This window comes from Malaclemys terrapin, chromosome 19 (genome assembly GCF_027887155.1).
Source record: "Malaclemys terrapin pileata isolate rMalTer1 chromosome 19, rMalTer1.hap1, whole genome shotgun sequence".
Classification (NCBI taxonomy): Eukaryota; Metazoa; Chordata; order Testudines; family Emydidae; genus Malaclemys; species Malaclemys terrapin.
This window is the reverse complement of record NC_071523.1, coordinates 15,586,664-15,612,862: the sequence shown is the minus strand read 5'-3', so window position 1 is coordinate 15,612,862 and position 26,199 is coordinate 15,586,664. Positions and strand designations below refer to the sequence as shown.

Genomic DNA, 26,199 nt, shown 5'->3' with positions numbered 1-26,199 from the left:
TCTTTAGGCTTTTGTAAATCTGGCCCAACGTGACTAGTCTCCATGCTGCACTGAGACGAAGAGAAGCCGAGAGTCGTTTCCCAGGAATGTCAATGGAACTGCAGTGGGCTTTGGCCGAGGCCCATAATTACAGTGGTTTTGTAGCCCTGTAGCCTGAATGCAAACTGCCCTAAGGCAGCTCCCCCTCTAATCCAAACAGAAGTAGCCACTGAGTGGCAGGAAACTTCCGCCTCTTTCTTGCCTTTGATGAGCAAGCTTTGGCATGTCCGTGGGCAGCAGTGCCACCGTCGGGCTGGGATCTCCTGGGCTAACCAGGGTGGGGGGAAGGATAGCAACGAAAGCCCAAGATGGAAGTGATGTTAATTCAGTAGGAGGCCCTTTTCCCTGTGAAACAATGCTGAATTGATGCCTCAGCATGGCGTTACCCGCTGGTGCTGCACTACAGGTACATCCATCGGTCAGGTGAGATGTATCCCTGAGATCCTGACCACCTGCAGTCATAAAAACCCTGATTCACCCAATCCAGAGCCTACTGAAGTCGTCGTAAGTTGTCCTTTCTAGCGCTAGAGGCGTATTCTATAACAGAGTTCTACCTCTCATTAAGAAAATATTCAGTGACGTATCAGAAGCAGCTGAGAGGTAACCGAAGAATAAATGTCCCATCTTCGTTTCGGGTGTATTTAGCATTTCGGAGAGGGGGTGTTGATTTTAATGCATTTGTTTCCTATGGGATCAAACCTTTCCCTCTCTTGAATTTTGTAACATTTGCAATAAATAGTTTGCACGCTTTCTCTGTGCTTCCCCTCCTCCTCCACGGAGCATCTCTCTCTCTCCGCAGAGTGTGAATGAGGGCTGGAATGCTTTGCACAGGCAGCAGATGCTCCTGGAGCAATCCATATATTAGAAATGAACCAAAAAGGCAGTTGGCAGAAAGATCAGCTCGAGGGTCTGAAAGTTTGTAGCTATGTATAGAGCTAGAAAGTGGCAGTAGACGTTCCTACTATTTCTGTTTACTCCTATCTAATTCAATTAACACAGATGTACGAAAAAATCGTATCTTTAGGGTTTGGATGTAGCCCCTAAGAAATGGGCCAAATTGAAGGAGCCTGGACTGATGCTTGTAGTAGGCTGACAAACCACAATGCAATAATTGGCCTGTGGAACTCATTGCAATGAAATATGCCAAGAGGTTGGTGGGGTTTCAAAAAGATTTGGACAACTATATGGACAATGGAAACATCCATTTACATTAGATAGGGTTTTTTTTAAAATGGAGGCGATGTAAACCCGCAGGTTTCAGAGCATTAACCAGCTCTGAAAGAACTTCTATGGGCTAGTTACTCCATAATTGTCGTTGTAGGGTTTCCTACCCCTTCCTCTGAAAAGAGCTGCTATTCGTCATTGGTGGTGGCAGGTTGCTGAATTAGACAAACCACTGCTCTGACATTTCCCGAGCCTGTTTCATGAACAGGTGAGGGGGTTTTTTACATGTCGTTCATAATTTGCAACAAGGATGTTGCTATTTTATCCCAATGCAAACAGTCCCACTGGGTGAGGAGTGGGTCTCTTGGCCGATCCTTTGCATGTTTGCAGAGGCTGTGGGAGCATTTTGCTTTGACTCGGGAGGGTGAGATTTGCATTTTCTATTTTCAATTCATTTCCATGTTCTTTGCAAAGGCAGCTTGGCGAAAAATGAACTAAAGCCAATTTAGATGATTAATATGTCCCTTGTATTGGGCCAGATATTTCCCCCCTTATACTTGATCTAAATGTGGTCTCTACAAGTCTCAGTACAAATGTATGCAGTGGTAGATATAGATGTAAATAAGGAATAGCACACTCTTGCCTGTATACTGAAGGATCCTGGGGAAGGTATAAATGGTAAGAGGAAAGCTTGTCACCAGAATGCTCAGGTGGGATTCCAGCATTAATTTATATCAGTTATGAGGAGAAAAATTATACTCTCTTGTTCCAATTCCTCCCTTTCCGCCCATTTCAGGTCTGACCTACTCTTGTTCTCTTCTCCCGTATCTTTCCCCTCCCATGTCCTCGCCCTCCTTCTATGTATTCCTCAAGGTGAAATCAAGGGCCTGCAAAAATTGCCCCAACCCAAGGCCACGTTCACTATTTTCCAGGAACCTGAGGGTCACAGCTAACTTCGAGCAGATTGGAGCCACCCTCCTCTTTAATGCAAAAGAGCAGCACAAAGAAATGACAGATCCCAGCATGCAATATTCTATATTGGTCTGAGATGGATCCAGAGTCTCTGTGGGTTTTGGTGGTGGCCACTTTGGCCTGCCGCTGATTTAGATGATGAAATGATTTCATTCACTGTAACTTCTACAAAGTAAATCCAAGGCTGCAGAATGTCTTGGTTTTATTCCTTTTTAATAGACACAAAATGTGTAGAAATACATGCAGTCCTGTTACGCTAGCTTGGAGTTACAAACCCCGTGTGTGGCAAAGCATGCTTGTGTGCTAGGAACAGAGCAAACATATATACCAAAAAGCACCCAGGAGAATGGAAGCCAGAAGCAAACTCCAGCCTTTAAACTAGTTGCTGGGACTGGAGGAACTGATCCTTGAATACGATTCGACTTGGTTATCACCCTAGCAGCAATACAGAGGCATTTCAGTGGGTTCTCTCTCCCCCATCCATGCTGCCTGTGGTGCATATTTGGAGACCAGTAATAAAGGATCTGTAGATATGTACTCGGCAATTCCTGGGCCGTAACTATTTTTCCCCCCATCGTTGAGTTGGAATCAGAAACGCACCCTGTTGAAACTGGAGGGGTGCTAAGCATCTGCTTCTTCCATGAGAGCAAGTCCTCTCCTCCCCCACCACATGCTGTCCCTTCTTTCTGTGCCCCTCCTGCATTTCCATACTCTGGTCGGGACCGGAAATGGATGTACACAAATAGCACGAGAGAAGCAGGTTGGCTTTTATTTCTGCCCTGACTGGAAGCGGGAAATCCTGGAAATCTTTTGAGGGCGCTGGGTCTGGTGAGGTTCCCAGCTCAGCTGTGCAGACCCGACAGGAACAGATGCTGCCGAGAAGCAGCCGAACCTTAGGACGCTTGTTAAATGGAACCTGTGACGTTGGTGGCTTTATGGGGGTGACTGACTCAGCAATGACTCCCTCTGCTTATTGGTCCAAGAGGATATGGGACCTACTATTATTGTTGCCTGGGGCATCAGAACCCTATGATAGATGTATATTTTTTTGAGCTGGAAAGGTTCTAGTCTTCAGTCTACCAGGTAGGGCTGTGTGTGTATTTTATACAGTAATTGTGTCTTTGGACTGCAGCTCATGGATTCATTACAAACCAAACCACCCTCGCTAATATTTCAAGCCCTCCCCGCTTCTATTTCACAGCAGCCAAGCACAGGCCTGGTTAGCGAGAATCCTTCTCATGAAGCCCCTTCTTGGTGTAACTGGAAATAAGCCACGGTGTTCCACTCCGGCTTAAACAAGAGGATGTAACATTTCGGGAGGTAGTAGGAGGCCAGGAGCCCCAGCGTGCACAGCAGCCCGCTGCAGATCTGCGCAGCGGGCTGCTGCGTGGCGTGCACCGTGCTATAGGTGGCCACGAAAGCGATCCAAGTAACAAAGTAGGACAGCATGCTGAACGTTATCCCCCGGGCAATGTTGTACTTCTTGGCAGGGGTCTGCACCATGAAAGTGCAGAGGAAACAGATGAATGCCAGGCCGCCGGTGTAGCCGTGGATCAGAATGAAGGTGAACCAGGACTGAACCCTACAACGGATCAGAACCTGGGAGTGCAGCAGCTTGTAATCCCTCGCTGGGAGGGCTGGATTGGAGTAGATGTACCAAAAACAGAGCATGCTCTCAACCAGGCAGGTGACGGCGACAATGAGCCAGGCCCTCTTCTGGGTCACCCAGAGCAGGAAGCTTTTGGGACAGCTTGTGAACTCCGTGAGCAAGACGATCTCCAGCGACTTGACTAAGAAGGTGGAGAAGCAAGCGCTGAGGCACAGGGTGTAGAGGGGCTGCTGGACCATACAACCGGCTGTGCTGGGCTTCCCTATGTGGAGGCACAAGCTGAGGTACATCAGCAAGAGGCAGAGCAGGGCAAAGATGCTCCTGGCGCCCCCGGACGCCTGCACCAGGGGCGTGTTGAGGTTCTTCAGGAAGAGCACTGCTGACAGGCAGGTCAGCACCGTGACGAAGAGCATCAGGACCAGCAAGCCGATGATGAGCGGCTCGTCCCAGAAGAGGTACCTCTCGCTGCGGTCGTAACACTTGGTGCTTCGAATAGGTGACCACTGATGCTCTGGACAGTCAGTACAAAACAAGTCCTCTGCAAACCAGCAATGAGGAGGGGACGTGAGACTGGGCCCGGCTTTCCACGCCATCGCTCTGGGCTGCAATGACCCTGCCACAGGCCGCTCGTGACGACGGGTCACCGGCACGGGTGAACGGAGCAGCCGATGCGATTCCTACAAGCCCCAGTTTCAAAGTGCCATCCCCAGAAATATGCAAGCATCTTCAGGGTCCCCAGAGCCTGTGACTAGCCAATCTCCTCCCCTGTCTGCCCTCAAACGAGCCCTGTATTTTCTGCTTCTGCTCCCTTCCCCAGGCAGGAGCCCTGCTTCCAAAAGACCCTTCGGTTGTGTCACAATGATCATTTTCACCTTGTCACAAAACTAAAAAAAATCCCATCCCGTCCCATGGGCTCACTTCCGCTGCTTTGGCCCCGCATTGGCTGTCACCTGAGGTCTTCAGAAGGATGCTGGACAAAGCACTGGAGAATAGATCATAGGGAACAATCCTGCACGGGCCAGTAGCAGGGGCAGACCAATAGGCGAGTGAAAGATGCTCACCCACCCCACCCCCACTTCCCCATGCCACTCGAGCTGTGTACAGGGGCTGCAAAGGTGTTACAAGGCACTGGGGGGAAATGCCCCCACCATGGGGCTGGCATAACCAACCCTGGCCTATTCACAACTGTAGGGGGTACACTAGGAGCAGGCCAAGGGCAGGAGCACATGTCTGCAGCACATGCCACTACAGAAACCTGGAGCTGTGACTCGGTCCTTTGGAGGCTGCTGTAAATTGGAGCAACCCCGGGGCTGCTCTAACTTATGGTGGGAGCAGCACTGGCCCAGGATAAGGCCAGGCAAAGATGGCTTCAAGTCACCTTTGTCGCTCCTCCCCATGGTCTGCATTTTGTGCACCAGGCCTCTCAGAGGAACAGCACAGAATTGGACACCAATTTTCCTTAGAGGCTCTAGGAAGTTGTGTGGCCCTAAAGTCAGTGGCCAGCTGGGAGAGGGGTTATTCAGACAGTTGCTTTTCCCAAGCCTCACCTTTGGTGCTCTGGTAGGTGTTTTCTTCACAGTCAATACAGTCATAACAGCAGAGGTGGAATCCCTTCACTCTCTTAATCTGCCCCGGTTCACACCGCCGAAAACACGTGGATACAGGCTTCTGGAAGATGAACAAAGCCACAGACATTCAGCAGCAGTAGCAGCCGATATTTGACGACACTGTAACACACGGGCTGAGTATGGGCACCACTGCCCCTTATTGGATAGGACCAGAGCTCTGTGTCTGAGTCCCTATACTGCTAAGGAGGATTCACACAGCTATTTGTGAGCAGGAAGGACTGCTGTAGCCATAAAGTCCTGAATGGCCACAGCGAGCAAGCTGGGTGGGTAGGTAGGGGCAGCTTTGTTACCGTGGTGTTGTGATTTAGCAGCGCCTCCACCCTCCCTCTTTACCTGGCTATCCACAGTGTGAAACCGAATCTGGGCCGTGTCGATGCGCAAGGACTCCCGGTAGTCTCCGACGGGTATATACTGGAGGCTGTTTTTCTGCCAGCTCCAGAACATGACGTCGTAGCCCTGGTTGGTGCTATGGAACTGGTCCATCTGGAATGATTGGTTATCAAGGGTGAACTGAAGCTCTTCCATGATGTCCAGCAGCTGCAGAGAAAAAGGGAGAATGCGTGGTGGGCGGTGGGAGGCGGAGAGACTTTTTGCCAAACGCTCTCCAATATCGGGTGCGTCTGGACTGCGATCGCTGGGGAGGGATTGCGGCCCGGCCTGACGTAGCAGAGCTAGCTTGAATCTAGCTAGCTCAGGAAAGCTGCGGCTGCAAGAGCTTCAGCCCAGGCTAACCCCACAAGTAATTGCCCAGGGTTTGGGGTGGGTTTGTACCACCCATGCTGAAGCTTGCTGCGGTGGGACTCAAGTTCAATCAGTTAACGCTAACTAGGGTGTGGCTGCTCAAGCTGCAACCACACCCCATGACTGCCATGTACAGGGTGTGTCTACACTGCAGTGTGAGCCCAGGGTTCAAACTCAGGCTCAAGGCTAACCCCCCCGCCTTCCGTCTACACACAGATCACCCTAATCCAGGACTCAGCTCCAAGGTCCCAGGGCTCCATGAGGATGGAGCCAGGACCCAGGGTTCAAGCCCTATTGCTTTGCAATATAGACACAGCCCCATGTGACTCATGCCCTGGAAGGCCACCAACAGTATCCCACTTTCCCATGGGCCGACTTTCTTTGTTCTCTGGACGGTCAAGTTTGGTGGACAGTCACATTTTCCCATGCTGCCCCACGAACAAAGGGCTAGAGCAGGCCACGTTGTGGGAGGGCACTAGGAAGTCTAGGATACAGCAGGTTGGCCTCAGGCCTGCATAATGCAGTGTAGATGCTGGAGCCCAGGTTCAAGGATTCCTACCTGGGGGTACGAATGAGTGTAGACACACAAACCCAGGATCTGCTGGCGCAAGTTCTACTAATCCTGGGTTTACATTGCATGGGAGACAGACCCACTCTGAGTGTGGCAGTGGGCTGAGTATGAATGTCCCATTTTCTGATTGAAATCACTTGTCACCTGTGCAGGCTAAGATAGCAGCCATCCGCTCTTAGGCTTCTGGACATCAGCTCTTAACTGCCGGGCTCAGGAGGGAATTTCCCCTTTTTTTAAAGCCTTGACCAAGCATTATCCATGGCGTGGAACTGACTTGGTGACCTGCTGCATGTTTAACGGCCCTTTATTGCAGTGTGGGGTTGTGTTAATAAATACGTGGTTCGTACACAGAGCTGTTCATTTGTAGATCTCAAAGTATCACTATCCCAGTTTTACAGCTGCGGAAACGGGGGCACACAGAGGGCAAGTAACTTGCCTGGAAGTCACCCAGAAGGTCCATGGCAGAGACGGGAATAGAATCGGGGTCTCCTGACTCCCAGACCACTAGACCACATTTTGGGCATTGCCGGAGGCAGGAAACTGGACCTGGTGAGCCAATGGCATGATGACCCTATGCCTGAGTAAAGGAGTTGGTCAGTGTGGCTCCGGTGATGGGCTCGTGGTGGGAGACAGTGAGGAGGATTAATCTTAGCATGTGGAAAAGGACCGATGGGAGAGAGCTGGGCAGCGGGACAGACGGGTGGGAGCGGAAAAGCTGCTGCTGAGACTCCGGCCCTCACTCACCTGCCAGGACTTGACAGTCGCTTTTGGGCACCCTTCCTCCGTGCACCCCAGCGCCTGGTGCAGCGTGTGGGCCACGCTGTAGACCGCGACGTACACCGTGTAGGTCTGCTGGTTCTCTAGCAAGTGAGCGATGTCGTGCAGGGAAACGTTGTCGCATTGCCTGCACTGCGGGCCCAGCACAGCGGAGTCGGCATCGCGGCTGTACTCCCAGGAAGCCCGGCAGAAACTCTCCTGCTGGACGGATGCGAAGAGGTCAGCAACGTAGTCTTGAAAGCCAGGTACAATGCCGCCCTTGATGGTAAAGCCGATGACGGTCCCAATGGTTTGGATGTTAGGGATGGAGGTGACTATGTCAGACATCACCCAGGCTTCAGTGGCAATCCAGACCTTCTGGCTGAAGCCATGACTGATCCACTGTTCCAGCAGAGCCTTCGCTGGCCTGTCCACGGAGAAGAGGACAATGACATTCACCTGGGTCTCATTGATGTACTTGATTATTTTCTCCAGTTTCTTGTGATCTTGTGGGACCGATGGGTCAGCAGGAATCAATGCCTCATAGGCTATGCAGATGCCCTGGGCTGTGGCCAAGCTAGAGAAGGTGCCTACGCCTTCACGGCCATATTCGTTTTCGCTCCCGATGGCTGCGATCCAGTTCCATTCAAACTTGTCGAGCAGCTGCACCAGGGCTTTCGACTGGCTCTTGTCACTGGGAACGGTCCGGAAAAAGGACGGGTAATACTCCTCTTGGCTGAGTTTCTCACTGCTGGCTCCGTAGCTGACCTGGAAATGGGGGAGAGACCAGTGTATCTGGATACGTCTGCACTGGACTGGAGGTATGCAGTGTGGTGGTAGCCACGTCAGTCCCAGGATATTAGAGAGAGAAGGTGGGGGAGGGAATATCTTTTATTGGACCAACTTCTGCTGGTGAGAGAGAAACTTTCAAGCCACAGAGAGCTCAGCTTGTCTCTTTCACCTACAGAAGTTGGTCCAATCAAAGATACGACCTCACCCACCTTGTCTGGACTGGAGGTGTAATTTCCATCTTGGGCAGACAGACCCGTGCTAGCTCTGATTTGATCTAACTTGCTAAAAACAGCCGTGTAGACATGGAGGCGCAGGCTGAGGGCTGGGCTGTCCACCCTGAATACGCACCTAGGATGTCGGATGGGATTGTACTCGGGGAGGCCAGCCATCCTGCCACCTGCGCTGCTGTTTATAGTTCTCTAGCTTGTACAGAGCTAGTGTGCCTACGTCCGCCCACGCTGGAAATTCCAGCTCCAGCTCCAGTGTAGATGTACCCTGTGAGAGCAAAGCTAGTCCGGGAGAACACGCAGGGCTAGAACCACCAACTCCAGCCTGTCTCCCAGTGCCATTACATCGGATAGCGCTGGGTGCCTAAAAGACAGGTTCACGGTAAAGGCATAAGAAGGAAGGAAGTTGAGTGACTGGGAGGACTGCGAGGACTGCAGGCATAAGGATGAAAATCAGTGACTTTCCCCGGTATATAAACAGCCACTGCTGGTCATTTCCTCACTCTGCATTTTCACTCGGCCGCCTGTTTAAAGGGGATCTGTTATCAAGAAACTGAGCTGCCCTCTGTAGGTAGAGGGCCTGGGGCCGAGCCCCCTTGATTCCACTGATAGGAATCTAGAGTGCTCAGCACCTCCTAGGCTGAGGCCCAAACGCTACCCAGGGAGCAGCGTTTAGACCTATTAGATCAACAGCAGCAACTTGTACAGCGAGGCGGCTTCCATTTCCAGAGCTATGTGCTGGCACCAGCCAGGGAGCTCGCGAGTGATCGGGAAACACACAACTCCTCTGTCTTACTTCGACAGCCCTCCATCAGCGCAGTGTCTGAGCCCCACAGTCATCAGTGCATTCATCCACGCGCCCCTGAGAGGTAGGCCCTATTTTACAGATACGGGACAGAGAGACGAAGTAACTTACCGATGTCTGTGGTCTCCCAAGGCCCAGGCTAATGCTCTAACCACTAGACAATTCTTCCTTTCACGCTCATTGGTCCAAACACCTATAATGCAAAAGCTGTGATTCTCCAAAGACTTACCTGCGGGATTAGAAAGAAGCCGAAGAGCTTGGCTGTAATCAGAGCGAGGTCTGACACGTAAGGCCCAATCACAGCTGTTACTCGGGTCTGGTAGTCAGTGTAGCTGCACAGGACTCTGATCCCAGTGCTGCCCTCCCTCGTCAGGAATAACAAGCTAGGCTGTATGACCACCACTGGCTCTAAGCAGGTGTCGTAGATTTCATAGCCCAGTTTTATTCCCGGGAGGAGGGAAGTGGAGTTGTTGATTTCATCGATGGCAAACTTCATCCCTAGAGCCCAGATCAGGCCAGAAGCATATAACCTGCAGGTAGGGGAAACAGCAAAGGAGAGACCTAGAACTACATGAAGCCAGACTGATCGGTGCCGTTGCATTAGGGATGAATTTATTCTATGCTCTTTGAGCTCTCGGCAGCCGTGAGTTAGCACAGACGTGCAGAACAGTATAGCTGAGCCTGCCTCTAGCAAATCCAGGTTCTACAGGAGATGACTTAACTATCAGCAGAGCTTGACTGTAACCAGGACTGTTGTAAGACTTTGTACCTTCTGCCTGAAGATCTCCAAGCACTAATGAATTCAGCTTTGCAGTCCCATTGGGTGGTAGGTAAATATATTCTCTGCATTTCACAGGGGAGAAAACTGAAGTACAGAGCGGGGAATTGATTCATCCTGCGTCACACAAGAGGTCTGTGGCAGAGATGGGATTCGAACCCAGTGCCCTTGACTCCCTACGAGTTAACCACTAGACCATTGTGTGTGGAGTGTGCTGTTGACTTCAGTTCTGTCCTTTACAGCGGTCAGACAGTGGATGGGACACAAGGGTCTGTTTTCCACTCCTTGCAAATGGAAGTGTGTATACATATTGCCATTGTGGTCTGGGGTTGTTGGCAGCCTATATCGTCCCTGTAAATGTGACTAATTTGGTGAACCTGACAAAGACATATCAATCACAAGTCCACAGGTAAGAGCTAGTGTGCTGAGACCTGCCTACAGCATTCAGCTACAGCGTAATGACTATTGTATGACTGTACACTGTGAAATGTGGCTGATTGCTCCCTGGAGTTGGTGTCTGGAGTTCCCCCCCATGTTTGATCCGGGTGAGGTTGACTTCCTCTGAGGCTGGCTTTTCCTGGGAGTTGACTCAAAGCAAAAAGTAATCCAGAATTACTGCGCCCAGGCTGGCTTGTGTCTCTGCTTGTGGAATCGTCTCCGAATTCAAGTGTCACCAGGGTTTGGGGTCCCTTGTTCAAATGTCGCCCGTTTCACAAAAGTCTGGATTGCGTCTGTGTTCTGAGGCTTTAACACAGCAGGTACTGGCCGAGGAAGAATTTGCTCACTTTTCAGCTTTACCTTTTTTCATGTAGGCTCTGACTCAGCAAAGCACACAAGCATGTTCTTAACTCCCATTGATTTGAATGCCTGCACTTAGAGTTAAGGTGTCTGCTTGGTGGGTCCTGCCCACATGCTCAGGGTCTAACTGAGCGCCATATTTGGGGTTGGAAAGGAATTTTCCCCCAGATCAGATTGGCAGAAACCTGGTGGTTTTTCGCCTTCCTCTGCAGCGTGGGGCACGGGGCACGTGCAGGTTTAAAGTAGCGTAAACGGTGAATTCTCTGTAACTTGATGTCTTCAAACCCTGATTTGAGGACGGCAGTAACTCAGCCAGAGGTTAGGGGTCTATTACAGGAGTGGGTGAGTGAAGTTTTATCACTTGCAGCCTGCAGAGGTCAGACGAAATATCACCATGGTCCCTTCTGGCCTTAAAGTCTAGGTGCTTAAATGCTTTGCTGAGCAGGGATAGGAATGTGTAAGTGCATGTGGCCCAATCATGCAAGGTACTGAACATCCTCGTCTCTGGCTGAATTTGGAGAGAGTGGAGGGTGCTCATCGCCTCTCTGGGATCTTATTATCCTTGTTTGTAAGCATCTTCCCCCAATAGGCATGGTGAGCTTCCCAGCGGGTTACAAATGCAATAAGAAACCATCATGATCTGTCAGAGTCCAGGGCACACTTACAGCTCTGTCTAAACCCACAACATATTGAAACCATCCTGGCAGACAGTAGAATCCTTTCAGTGTTAGCAACCGAACAGGCCAGCACCATTAAAATCTCTGACCAAAATCTGTGTGGAGGGAGTGAATAACATCAGCAGGAGCGTGCCGAAGATTTCCCATTCCAGCACCTGCCATCACCATGGCAATGCCCTCAGTGCCCCATAGCGCTCTTTCTTCCTAACTCGCCTCCAGCGTCCTCCTATGTGACTAAGACATCGGATTGTTTGCTACATAAAAGCCCTTTCCTCCTCTTCCCCCCCCCCGGGTGACCAAAGTCACTCTATGCCAATTAGGATGATATCCTTGACAGATCCCGTCTTACCTTTCACACACGACGACGCTGGGCTCCAGTCGCTCGCTCAGGTTCATGGTATTCATTCCAAAAGGGAACAAGCCTCCCAGGATATAATCACCCGGCTTTTTAAACTGAGCCGACATGCACGTGCGTCCATGGGCCGCGGAGCAGCCCAAACTCAGGTACAGCAGCAGGATTCTAGCCATGGCTTTGGTGTTTGAGAGCTAATGCTTCCCAGGAAATTTAAAACGGCCACAGGGAGCTGGAGGGGAAAGCGAGAGAGAATCTTGCAGTGGCAGGTCCCAAACAAGTCTTGTCAAATAGAATTAAAAGAGGTGAGAATGACGCGGGTGAATTTGGTTAGCAAAATTCATTAAATAAATAACTCTGTGTTTGGTCCTCAGTAGTCAAATATACAGCAGTGACCTATGTGTGGGCTCTTCTGCAAACCAGGGGCTTGATCCTGGCTCCCTTTGCTCAACGAGTGGCGTGTATTCAGGCATGGAGTCTCATTGACTTCAGTAGGAAGAGTTCGCGTTTGCTTGAGGGAGGTGTGCAGGATCCTGTCCCAGGCCCTGGAGACGATCCAATTTGACTAAAGTTGCTTTACATGACCTCTTTCACGGAGTGAAATTTGCAAAAACAGTCTCCCGTTTGCAAATTTCCCTGACACCTGGATTTGTGTGTCACCTTGTATCAACAACCGCTCTTGATTACTGCAGATCACCTGCCCCAGAGTGTCTCTGCGTGGATGTTGTGCTTTATACCCTGGCCTGCTTGAAGCTCGGGGGTGAGAGGGCTCTGCACTTTGCAGGATCTGGCCTTTTAGTAGAGTAAATGTTTGCTTTCCCCAAACAGTGCCCGCTGCGCTTTGTTTTCTGTTTGGGTAACACAGCCAGATACCACAGCGATGGGCTTATACTAGTAGGCCAAGGTTTTTCAAAGTGACATGTGATGCTGAGTGCTCAGCTTGAGAGATCACTTGATGATTTGGATCACTTGATGGTTCCCTGTTCTGTTCATTCCCTCTGACGCACCTGGCATTGGCCACTGTCGCAAGACAGGATGCTGGGCTAGATGGACCTTTGGTCTGACCCAGTCTGGCTGTTATGTGAGAGATCTTAGAGGGCCCTACAGTTCAGAAAGTGCTGAGTGCACACCCATGGAGAATTAGACACCTTTCAGAGTGGATTGATTTAAATCACTTTATTTTAATGATTTAAATCAGCAGCAGCAGCAAACCTTGATTCAAATAATCGATTGTAGTCTTGTTTTGTGTTTGTCATTTTTAGTTATTTTCCTAAAGAGAGGTTGATTCTTGTTGGTTGGTAACCATTAAAACGTGTCGATTAGTGTGTTGAAATCCGTAGGCACCTAAATACCTTTGAGGATCTGTCCCTCAGGCACTTTTGAGCTTGGATTCTGTGTAGCTTTCCCATCATTAGAGTTAGTGACAGAGCCAGGAACAGATCCCCGTTCTTAGGAGTCCTAGTCCAATGTTGTAACCTCAGGACCATCCTTACGCCACACCTGGGTTGATACTCTCCACTGTAGTTCCTGGGTATCAGCACTTTCTTTATTATGCCCATCTAACCTTAGAGCAGGGGTCTCAAACTCAAATGACCACGAGGACCACATGAGAACTAGTACATTGGCCCGAGGGCCACATTTACTGACACCTCCCCCCCTCGGCCCCCCCCCCACTCCACCCCTTCCATGAGGCCCCGCCTCTTCCCATCCCTTCCCTGCCCCCATTCCAACCCCTTCCCTAAAATCCCGACCCCAACTCTGCCCCCTCCCTGCCCCCAGGGGTGTGGCAGGGGCTCAGGGCAGGGAGTTGGGGTGTGGAGTGTAGGAGGGGTGCGGCAGAGGGTCAAGGTGCAGGGTGCGGCGGGGGCTCAGGGCAGGGGGTTGGGGTGCGGGGTGCAGCGGGAGGTTCAGGACAGGGGGTCAGGGTGCGGCAGGGGGCTCAGGGCAGTGCAGGCACGCAGGGAGCCTGCCCTGCCCCCGGTGCGCGTCGGGCTGGAGCCGCTCTAGGTAAACGCTGGGGGAGGGTGGGAGGGGGCTGCGAGGAGCTCGCGGGCCACAGAAAATAACCTCATGGGCCGTATGCGGCCCCCCGAGCCGCGTGTTTGAGACCCTTGCCTTAGAGGTTTATAACTCAGCTAAAAATTCTGCTGGAAACGAAAAAAAGAGTCTGGTCCAATCAGCAGCAGGTTCTGTCCTTTCTTCCCCTCCTCCCACATAAATAGCTCATTCGGTCTGGCAGAAAAAGGAACAGAAATTGGTTGCAGATGACAGTAAATATCCTGTATCTGCTTGCAATAAGCCGCCTCAGTGGGGAGCATAAATCATAGCAATCACTGTCTGCTCTGCTTTCAGAGGGATCCAATCTATTATTTCCTGCCAGGGCTTGATCAGTCATCTTGTGCTGCAGTTAAACAAATTGCAGCTGTGTGGTCCTATGGCACCAGGATACACAATGTCCAGTACTCCATCACTGCACTGTGCATGATGGACCTGCTTTGTGTCTAACGGGCAAACACAATTAGCCACACATGGTTCTCTGAACAGCTCATTTGCGGGATTCCCCCACTCCAAGTTTATTTACAGTAGACGGTGTCACTTCGGATTCTGTCAGTGCTAGAGTGGGGGAGATTACAGGAACTGGACACTTTCCAAATACCTGTAAATTTGGGGAAATGGCTCTTATTTCTTAGAGGATGGAATGGGGCCTGCAGTGATGGGACTAGGAGTCAGGACTTCTGGCATTGCCACTGACTTAACATATGCTCTGGGAAAAGTCACTTTCTCCTTCTCTGTACTTCAGTTTACCTATTTATAAAACCATTCTAGTCCAACAGAGAGGGCTGTTTCGAAACCCACTCTCCTGCAATGTGCAGTGCTTGGTGTATTACCCAAAGGACAGCACTTTGCAGTTCCAAAGAGGGCTGAGCAGGGAAGCCCTTATTGATGTACATTGTATTGGCTGTGATTAGGGTTACCATATTTCAGCGAGCAAAAAAGAGGACGGGAGGAGCCCCGCCCTAGCCCCGCCCCCGCCCCTCCCACTTCCCGCCCCCCCAGAACCCCCAACCCTCCCCCTGTTCCTTGTCCCCTGACTGCCCCCTCCTGGGACCCCTGCCCCTAACTGCCCCCCAGGACTCCACCCCCTATCTAAGCCTCCCTGCCTCTTGTCCCCTGACTGCCCCAACCCTTATCCACACCCCCACCCCCAGACAGACCCCTGGGACTCCCACGCCCCATCCAACCACTCCCCACCCCCTGACAGCCCCCCCCCAGAACTCCCAACCCATCTAAACCCCTCTGCTCCCTGTCCCCTGACTGCTCCGATCCCTCTCCCCACTCCTGCCCCCTGACAGCCCCCCCCAGAACTCCCAACCCATCTAAACCCCTCTGCTCCCTGTCCCCTGACTGCTCCGATCCCTCTCCCCACTCCTGCCCCCTGACAGCCCCCCCCAGAACTCCCAACCCATCTAAACTCCTCTGCTCCCTGTCCCCTGACTGCTCCGATCCCTCTCCCCACTCCTGCCCCCTGACAGCCCCCCCCCCAGAACTCCCAGCCCCCCACTCCGCTCCTTGTCCCCTGACTGCCCCCTCCTGGGACCCCTGCTCCTAACTGCCCTCCAGAACCCCACCCCCTACCTAAGACTCCCTGTTCCTTGTCCCCTAACTGCCCCCTCCTAAGACCCCCCCCCAACTGCCCCCCAGGACTGTATCCTGACTGCCCAAAACTTTCTCCACTCCCCCCAAAAAGCCCCCCCCCCCCGTTTCTTGACTGCCCCCTCCAGAACCTCCCTGTCCCTTCTCCTGCCCCCCCTTACCCTGCTGCTCAGAACAGGGTGTTGGGCTCTGTGCGAGCCGAGCCGGACACGTGGCTGAGCTCCCCAGCACAACAAAACCCGGTCCCTGGCCCTGCACAGTGCTGCCGGACCGGGTTGCAGGGGAGAGCTGCTGGCTCAGAATGCAGGGCGGATCCGGCTCCTCTACAGCTGCTCCTGAGTCCAGCCCGGGACTTTCCTGCAGCCCTCCCAGCCGCTTGCTCTGCTCTGCTCTGCCAGGGAGGGGGGAAATCCCGGACATTGTGAGTGCTTTACAAATTCCCCCCGGACGCTATTTTTAGCACGAAAAGGAGGACATGTCCGGGTAAATCCGGACGAATGGTAACCCTAGCTGTGATAGATCGGACTATGTTTAGGCCCATCCAATTGGTATAGCCAGGGAATAAAAAAACCAACATTGCTAATTTCCGGTGAGTGGCAAATTGTTTCCCTGGTGTGTGGGTGAGTTTAGCCATTAATTCCTGCAGGGCATAATCGTTTGGAAAGGCCTTCCCAGCAGCCATCAGGCTAGTGAAGGGGGAGAGTAGGAGAGACCCTCCCCCACATGCAAGAGTTGGGAGGCTTTTAGAGGTGTGGGAATCCAGCCAACAGGGCGGAGGCTTGGGGGGGTGGGAAGAGGGGGGGGGAAGGAAGGACAGAGTTCCTCCTTCCTTGAAGCAGCCCAGAGGAGGTTGAGGCTTCAGAATGATCAGACCGCAAGCAGCCAGAGAAGCCCTCAAGTGGTGCCCAGGGATTGCATGCTGGTTATGCACCCAGCAGTTGGGAGTGGTGGTGGTGGAGTGTGTAGGGTAGGTGATGGGCGGGGAGGGGATACTTGAACTTGCCAGTGGCTCTTCCCCCTCCATCATTCTTATCGGGCTCTCTGGCAAGGTGAATTTTTCAAACCCAGGACATGACTCCGTCCACTCCAATAGCCTGATCTTGTTCAAATCCATTCTGAATGAATAACTGCGCGAGCATCCCCTGCATATGGGAGCGAGCTCAGGGTCCACATCCACGTTGATTCTGGAGTGGAGGGTTTTGTGCACATTAGGCTGTTTTTCTGCACTGCATTTTCATCTCCGCTCCTTTAAACATCTTGGCCATCAGGCTGCGAGAATGTCTTGTTTTTCATTTGCTGTCATGGCTCCCATTTCGGTGTGAGCAGGGGATTCCTTAGGGGTTCATGCTGTATGGGCACTGTCTGTTTCAAAGCACCTGATGTTTCTATCTGAAGATGCTCCTGCACTGGGGGGAGGGGAGGAGCAATAGAAGAAGAGCTGGCAAGGACTATTAGATCATCAAGGGCAAAGCAGATTCCTGAGCTAGGCCCCATCAGCTGCCGTTATGCTTGATCTTAGCCTCAAAGCAGAGACAGTGAGGGCCATTGTTTTGCTTGCAAAAGAAAGGAAAAGCAGTTGGTCCGTAGGTAAATCTGATGGTGTATGTACAGAATCACTTTGGCATTAAGGTTTGTGCAGAGAGATGATGTATCTGAAGATCCCATGTAGGCTGCCCCCCCACTCTTCCCGCGCATGCTGTTTCGGTAGTTGCATGATGTACTAGTGTTACCAAGGGCTTGTTCCGACACAGGGTAGGTATGGTGCCTACAGGCCCTAGGTGAAAAGGGACGTGTGGAGAACCTGATCCTACATGAATGAGAGTGTTGCTGGATGGACCCCATGTTACTCCTGCAAGAGTGAAGTCTAGAGGGGAGTGTGTAGCTAAGTGCCGAGGGTCTGGTACGGAGCCCATTGAAATCAATGGAAAGACTCCTATCAACTTGAATGGGCTTTGGTTCAGGCCCCTAATTACCAGGGTGAGAATCAGGCTTAAGCTCACATCTCCTTGCATGTGCCTTGGGCTTTTCTCTTCAAACTTGAGTGCACAAGGAGTGGTAGAAACCTACCCCAACTCTACCCTCAGGAAGGGGCTAAGCACAGCTGGGGTGAGGGTGTGAGGATGTGCATATCAAAGCTGCTTGAAGGTTTTTTTTCCAGTTTGTATTTTTACCTGAAGCCCTTGGAGGACAATCTCTTCGGACATTTCATAAATTAAATTGCCCTGCTATTATGATAAATACTGTCTCCTCCTCAAGTCAGTGTGGGAGGAAAAGCTAACCTTTGTAGGAAACATCATTTGTTTTTAGTTTAAAAAAAAAAAAACGGTTCAGTCCCGGCACTTCCCTCTGCCAGCTGGCAAGGAACATGGAACCAGAAACTTGGTTTTTTTTAAAGGTCACTAATAACCATGTAAAGACTCTGCAGTTCACTGGTAAATGCTGACAATCCGGTTCCATGATGAATGCTATGGTCCAGCACCATGCCGCTATCACAGGTTGCAGGCCCAGAGGTGGCGCTGTGGGATTGATGAGTAATAAACATGCTCCCATTGTATAAGGACCTTAACTCCAAACAAACCCTGTACTCTACCTGCCAAATAATTGTTATAGTTGATGTTCCTTACCAAGCAGTTGCAGAGGAATTATACACTGGTTTCACTGCGGGGGAAGAGGGGGGGAATAAAAAAGGAAGTAGGCAATAAGTCCCCTTTCCCTCGTTTTTACACTGAAGTTGTATTGTTCTTTGAAGTAATAATTCCGATCCCCAGTGAGTGATAAACTCTTGCTATAAAGCTAAGGTGTTTGGGGATGCAATAACGCCTCCTCAAGCACTTACATTTCTTTCAACTATCTCACGTTTCACTGCAGAATGAATGGTATCTCCGGCTTATTGATCTGCTTGAGACAACAGAAGCAGGAGGCTTTCTAACAGGGATGTTTTTCCTGCTAAAATAACTTCTTTCCAACACCCTGGGGACAGTGCTGATTTTGGTGTAGGACGTATCCCTGTGAAGTCAATGGGGATCAAGGGCCCATAGCAAGCTGCAGGATTAGGCTCTTTGGAGACCCGAAGCTCTTTGTGCACCTTGGGGTGAAGGGGAGAAAAGGGATGGCAATAAAGAAAGTTGCCATAGGTGTTGCAATCTAGATGATTTAAAGTTCTGTTTCAGAGGTTCAGGTGAAATGACTCGCCCGTGGTCAGACAGTAGGTCAGTGGCAGAACTAGGAATAAAACCCAGGTCTCCTGGCTTCCCGTCCCCTGCTCAAACCCCTAAGCCCTTCTAGTCTACTGGTGGCCAAACCTCAAAAGGTTCATTGTAGACCGACATCCAAAAGTTCAGAGGCTTAGCTCACCTTCTTGGGTGCACTGAAATGTCACTCCTCTTTTCAAACAGCCCGAAGCACAGGGACAGTTTTGGCTGGGTATTTACTCTCAACCCAGTTTTAGAGAAGATCACTGACTTGATAAAAAACACACCCAGTCACCCTCTTCAGTCTCCATTATGTTGGTGCCAGGAAACCTTCTAAAGCAGTGGGTCTTCCCCTTTTCCATCCCACAACCCGGTGCGACACCGTAAGAATGTTGAGGGTCCCTTCTAGTCATAAAGAAGAGGAACAAGCAATATGTTGAGAACACATCAAAAATATGGGCAGACATTCTTAGGCACTCTGAATAAATTATCTAGCATTCCCCTTGACAGTACAGTCTGGCTTCGACGTGGGGGTGGTGAAATACTGGCAGAGGAATATAGAATAGTTATTGCTAGAATGTGGAGTAAAACATTAAATGCTGCCATTAAACTCCGTGTTCTTCTCTGGGGACACACTGTGTGTTTCTCTGCCATTACAGATGCAGTTTCCCAGCCTCAGCTCTTCATTCTCTTTGGGACCTATTATTCCTCCATAACCTTTCAACTTCGTCCCCAGGTACTAAATTTATTCTCCAAACTCCTGATTCTTATTTGAGCCTTTTCATCCAAAGGCACGGTGACTAATTTGCTAGCTAAAGCTCCACATGTCGCATCTCCTGCTGGTTTTCAAATCACACTGGGAAAGAAATCCTCTAACTACTTAAAGGTGACCTGCAATGAAAGAATGGTGTGGAACTTGTTTTTAAATGAGCTATGGAATTATGTGCTCAGTGGCCCAGATAGTAAGGTTAGGAGCAGCAGTCAGACAGCAGGGATCCTAAACTTTTTAATTTTAGGTCATCCAATGGCACAGATTTGAGTCTCCTTCAGAATCATCATTGGAACTTGTCCGGAGCAGAGAGCTAGTCTATACTCCAGGACAGGTAAGTTGTGCTGCTGTTTTTTAATAGTCATTTGGCAAAATTGTGATTTCTCGCATATGGGGTTGCCATGTTATCCTTAGTGCAACTCTTCAGGGATCTCTATTCCAGAATACAGTCATTTAGGCACCAAGGCATATCCTGAGGACAGATCTAAACTGGAGAACTTCTGGTTTTAGCACTTAAACTCACTGGTGCACTTCTTACTGGCTCTGCATGCATTGATATTCCATCACACACCTAGTCTCAAAGCATGAAAAAAGCACTGGTTTCTACTACTAGATGTTTGGAATATGTCTTTCAATAAGTCCATTAGAGAAGTGATACTTGTGCATTTAAATTTAGTGTTTAGCTTGCTGTATGATCCGATGAGGGTAGACACAGTTGTGAGTTTCCTGAGTTCAGGGGGCTGTGTTGTACTGTTTAGCTGATGTGACTGCAAATCTCTTGGTAAGATTTCTATGTACCATTCCCTAATCTTTGGTAAAGGTTCAGAATGCAAGTGTAGGAATATATCTAAGGATATGAACAGATGGAACAGGCCAGCAGAGAATGATCTGAAATCCTTATGTGATTGCAAAGTCAACTCATTGCTCCAGAAATGTATTTTCTTCTCCTTTTAATGTTACGGGCTTACTTAGATTATAAATTCTTCAGGGCAGGGACCATCTTTTTGTTCTGTCTCTATAGAGTCTAGCACAATAGAATCCCTAGTTATGACCAGCCTCCCACATGCTATGGAAATAGTTAATGAGCAGAGTGGAAAGTGATTGATTTTTAAAGTATGTAGTTTCATAAGACTAAACTAAGTACACATTCACTCCAAGATAAAAGGAAATTTAGAGCCAAATGGTGCAAGATTAACACGTGTACAGAGGCAAAGAGATTGCACCTGTTCAATTCATCACTCGATGAACGAGCTCCATCTGGTGAACAGATAGGTTCATTGCGACCCTTCCTCAAAACCTACATCCAGTCCCTGCAGCTGTAAGCCCACATGTCCGACAATACTTTCTGCTTAAAACTGAACCTCTAAACCCAAATGTAATTTGGGCCCCAATCCTGCAAGCTGCTGTGCACGGCAGGACCCTTATACCATGCAGAGGCCTTCTGTGCAAAGCAGCTTGCAACCCCCACAGAGCTGTTTGTAGGACCCCGGCCTTAATGAGCAGTAAGGGACAGAGGCTAGGATTTTAGGAACATGGCCAGAGCAGGGAGAGAAGAGGAACCTCAAAATTTGGAGCATCACTAAACAATGCATATGCATAAGAATTTGCTAAAGATGCAACACAGATTGCAGGATGCTGCTAGAAAGGTGTCGATTTTGAGTGTATTAAGTGTGTGTACCGCCCTGTGGAATCTAACCATCATGTGTATATATAACCCTCATTTGGAAAAAAACAAAACAAGACCAACAGATTAGTAGAAACAAAGCAAATTCAGGTTTTCCACTGGTAAGTGACTTTTTAATTGAAAAACCACTTGTTGGAAATTGCAGAATCAAGTATTACAGCTTTGATGATATAAGAATAGTGTTTTAGCTTGGACATACTGGTGGAGAATAGATAAACAGTTTTCACATGATGTTTCTCCCTTTATATTAAACCCTTGGAACAAAGGCATTATGCAAATGTTACTTACGATACATACAGCTTTTTCACATCATATGTAGTGCAAGATGCTTCAATTTCATACAATATTTTAATTGTACACAAAATATGCAACACCACATTTTAGATGAAATATCAACATCTGACCAGCAAGAAAACTCATTTAGCTAAAACAAAACAAAAAATAGCGAGTATTTATTAGACGTTGGAACACTGAGCTACCTGAATTGTCTTAATACGCGGGGGATCTACCCCATGGCATTGAGTGTAAACAGCATTTTGAAAGTTACAGTAAGTTTTTAAAAGGGGCTTTTCTAAATTAATATCTTAACATGGAAGGAAAATGGCACATTTCACAGAGCTATACTAGAGGCATAAATATCTTTTAATCACTGTGGGTAAATATCCATCCTTGGATCAGAGGGGGGGAAACCCTCCTTTCCTGATCCTCAAGCTAAGAAATACTCTATGAACAGATTCTGATCTACAGAGATGCATGCTGCAGCTGAGAGTTTAGAATCTGCTGTTAAATGTATTAGGTCTCTTCTGATCACTACCCAAATGGCTAATTAAGCAACCACTCATTATTAGGTTCAGTATGCCCTGAATGTATGAGACCCAAGATCACATGCCTTCAAAGACCTGAGAAAGACAGGCATTTCTGTACACCACCACTTTTTGAAGGCAAGTTATTAATGTAATTTAAGGGAGAGTAGTGTGGCTAGCTAGGTCAAACTCATGAGGTAATACTCAATTCTAGCATTGTGGCCTTATTGGCCATTTAAATGCCTCCGATTATCTAGATCACTTTATTAGCATTAAAATGTACAGGGGCACAGCGTGAGAGGTGTGAACGTTGTCTTGAAATAGTTTCACAGCAGTGGTATTAGTGTTCTTTCTGAAATATCCATGCAGTGTTGTGAAAGATAAATTTTGAAAATATCTGAAAGTACAATTCATTATTTTATAACCAGCTTGCATACCTTTTCCTATTTATACACCTATTATATACACAACATATATAGGAATTCTTGCTAAAACAATTTTACCCTTACCACTTGCATGAAGATTTACCCTCCTTTTAAAGCTTATGATTGATTTGGACTGGAAGGCATTAAGCTTCAGCAAACACTATGATTTTATGTATAGTACAAATCATAATTACCCCACCCAGCCAGCAGGACTTCATTTCTCTAGGCTTTCAGCATTCCCTTTATTTCCTAAAGTCTACTGCAGGGGTAGTTTCTGTAACCTCAACATCCATAAGGCTCTGAATTATTCTGTGATTCAGTACTGTGCAGTTTGCACTAAAGATTATTCCCCACCCCCAAAAGGCATGATGCCAAGCAATACAACTGGGGAGAGGGAGGGGGAAGAGGGAGAAAATAACAAAGGGACTTCCTATCTCAACAGCCCCACACAAAAAAAAAGGGGGGGGGGGGGAACGTATCCTTATACCACATCTCCACGCCATTTAGTTTTTGTGAGGATGAGTGTGAGAAGAAAGGGCAGGAAGTATTATCCAGTGCAAGTGATGACCAGCTGCCATGAAGGTGGTCTGTAACCAATTGCTCTCACTGTTGAGAGAAAGCATCATAATTTCAAGGTCCCTGCTTTGCAGTGCATCAAAACCAAAATACCAGGCCCTGTAACACACATCACCTTGCTAACCCAACCAGAGAACAAGTGGCTGAATGGCAATGAGTGTCATCTGTACACAGGCCTTACAATATCACAGCAAGAGGTTCCAACCCTAGTTTAGCTGTATTTTAGCATCATCACACGAGTAGGACAAAGGGAGAGTCCTCATCACTTTTGTTTAAAAAGGCATTGGAGCTACAAAGATTAAGTGATCACTCGTGGCCGGGTGCTTTGTTTGGCTTTTACAAAGAATAAAGACCTGATAAAGTTTTGAAAAAGAAGTTCAGTGCAGAGAAAAGCGATAAGTCCTTTAAGTTTAAACAAGCTAATATGGGCTTTGGAATGTTTATTCCAAATGTCTTCTTATAAAAGGGGAGCCAAGAATTAAGTCAGCTCTCTTTTAAAAGGCCAAAGAGTACCAATCAGGTTATTTATGGGCTCTACTAGAGACATAGGGGAAGAGGAAGAGAATCCAGTCTCTAGTGCAAATAACCACTTATTTACATAAGTGCACCCTCCCCCCCCATACAGTGAATTCCAGCAATCTCAATATTGAGATATTCTAATCAAACATCCCCTACGCTAGGGGAGGTCGAGCAGTTTGTGTTGGGCATAGAGCTCCTCTGTGATTTTATAGACTTCACAGATATAGGGCAAAGCATCCCCCAGCATAGCCACCGCCTCTTCAGCTGTGCCCACATTCATGGTTTCAAGGAATGTATTTCGAGTGGGTAAGGCACAAAAAGCCACCCCGGCAGCCTTGCGAATAATCCAGGGATGATAGTTAGCCAAGGAAGCATTGTACGTCTCTGAGCAGATCACAGAGGTTTTGGAGTTGTCCTCGCCAGTCCTCAGTCCTTCCAAGAACATCTGCAGCCAGTGAAGGGCTCGGTGGAGGCGCAAGAAGGTTCTGCAACCTGAGTTAGGGTGCTTGGATCGCTGTTGGAGATCAACCAGGCCATTAGCCAGCTCATACTCCACCATGGATTGAACGGTCAAGTACTTTTCTCGCTGGTCACTATTACGGTAATTCTCTATGATCTCTATTTTGGTCACTGCGTCTTTAGAAATGAAGGAGAAAATTGTGCCCAGGCAGTTCAGAAACCTACAATCAAAACAAAAAATCAATTGTGTTATGTGACAGAGTAAGGGAGCTTGAGAAATGATGCTGAAATGGTGACCTTACTTAAGTGGTTAAGAGTTAGATCAGTTATTGGACAGACCAGAACTGGTGAACATAGATTGAACTTAAATCTAAAATGGAATATATGTAAGAATAAGGTGGTAGTCATTTTTATTTTTATTACAGGTAATGTAGTAAATAACAGGAACAGGCTTACAAACAAGATAGTAGTGGAGTCAAGTGTCGGTAATATAAAGTAAAACTGGTTAACTACATAGAATGTAATATACTAACAGCCACTTTGTGCCTAGTACTAGTCACCTACCTTTTTCAGGGATGATCAAGAGGCAGTGTTTCAGTGTTAGGCTTGGAAGGATTAGATTTTTAGCGGTAGACATTAATAAACATTGATTTCACACAAACTGATGAAAAAATATTTTCATCAACAGTCATCAAAGTTTACGTATAGGCAAAGTAAGAAAAATACTGCTTGAGAACTTTGAGTTTGATGTAAGGCGATTTACTTTGTTAAACTGCCAATATCATATGTCAAAACAGTTAGAGATTCAAAAGCTGAAACTTTGTCTATTGTCATTGAACTGTCTGACCCCGCCCATAATTTTGTGCAACTGCAAAAATTTAAATTGATAAATATGCTTCAAACTAATACATTTTATCATAATTAAAAATATCAAAATTGAATTCTGTCATGCCTCATTATGCTTCACCTCTAGCTTAGATCACAAGAGCAGGGGCTGAGGCAGGTGGTTTGCATTAAACTCATGTAAAGTGTGTAGTATGGGGACATTAGAGACACAAGGTAGGTAAGTTCATATCTTTTATTGGATCAACATTTGTTGGTGAGCAAGACAGGCTTCTGAGCTACAATGAACTCTTCAAGTTGGATGGAGCGTGAGGGCACAGTTATCCTCAAAATGCTCAACTATGCTCCCTAGGACAGTTACCTGACACTGGTTTTACAGTGCATTATAACATTTTCTTAACTATCAACCCCCCTTTGTCCTGTGCCTGCAGTGGTGTTAATTTCCCACTTCTTTTTAAGTGGTCTCCTGCAGCCTGTGAGATCCTTATGCTTAATCTGCTCTAGCTGATACCTAACTGTGACACTGGTTGCCTCCTCCAGTCCTAAAGCGCTTGATAGGTTTGCTCTGCCTACACCCCAACAACAGGCCAGTGCAGCGCTGGGGCGACAGGCCAGGCAGGCTACTCCCATGTCTCCTGCAGTACTCTGGGAAGGGTGTGGCCCTCTGCCACGTGACCACAGACGCTAGCTATGGGCGGGGCAGCGAACCCAGACAGCGCCCCCAGCGGCCACCGGCCCAGTCGGTATCTCCCCGCTGTCCTTAAACAGCGGGGCGGGGCCTCGCGGGCGGCTGAGGCTACGGTTACCATACGTCCGGATTTTCCCGGACATGTCAGCCTGGGCCACGCCTCCCCTCCCCATCCCCCCCTTACCTGCTTCAGGTTTCCGGCGAATCAAATGTTTGCGGGAAGCAGGGGAGGGGGCAGAGTTGGGGCGGGGACTTTGGGGAAGGGCGGAGTTGGGGGTGTGGGCGTGGCAGGGGGCGGGGCCGGGTGGAGTGTCCTCCTTTGGGAGGCTCAAAATATGGTAACCTTAGCTGAGGCCAGTCACAGCCCACGAGCCCCCCCTTACCGGACCAGGCCTTTCCAGCCCGCCAGGTACGGGTCCACGCGGACTTCCCGCTGCTCGCTGACGCAGGCGGTGAACGCCACCAGCACTTCCCGCAGGGAGAACGTCTCCGCCCCCGCCGCCATGTTGAACCGCTCGAGACTCCCCCGGCTCTCCTCAGCCCGTTGCTTCCGCTTTCCCGACGGCTGCCCCGCCCTCTCTCTCCGCAGCCAATCGACGCCCGAGGCTCTTGCTCCAGCCATTCACCGTCTTCCTCTCCGGGCCCCACGTTGCCTTGGCCAATCGCAAGTAGGGAGACG

General features: G+C 49.0%; 2 protein-coding genes across 2 annotated transcripts; both read right to left on the bottom strand.

Moving 5' to 3' along the window:
- Nucleotides 1-2,440: 2,440 nt before the first annotated feature.
- Nucleotides 2,441-12,085, bottom strand: TAS1R3 (taste 1 receptor member 3). Its single transcript, XM_054009453.1, has 6 exons — nt 11,907-12,085; nt 9,534-9,834; nt 7,469-8,248; nt 5,746-5,949; nt 5,332-5,452; nt 2,441-4,322 (listed from the first exon to the last, which is right to left on the bottom strand). The coding sequence occupies exons 1-6, from the start codon at nt 12,083-12,085 to the stop codon at nt 3,412-3,414; spliced, it is 2,496 nt and encodes an 831-aa protein (XP_053865428.1). The 3' UTR covers nt 2,441-3,411.
- A 9,207-nt stretch (nt 12,086-21,292) lies between these two features.
- Nucleotides 21,293-26,182, bottom strand: CPTP (ceramide-1-phosphate transfer protein). Its single transcript, XM_054009415.1, has 2 exons — nt 25,904-26,182; nt 21,293-24,210 (listed from the first exon to the last, which is right to left on the bottom strand). The coding sequence occupies exons 1-2, from the start codon at nt 26,140-26,142 to the stop codon at nt 23,688-23,690; spliced, it is 762 nt and encodes a 253-aa protein (XP_053865390.1). The 5' UTR covers nt 26,143-26,182; the 3' UTR covers nt 21,293-23,687.
- Between the last annotated feature and the right edge of the window lie 17 nt (nt 26,183-26,199).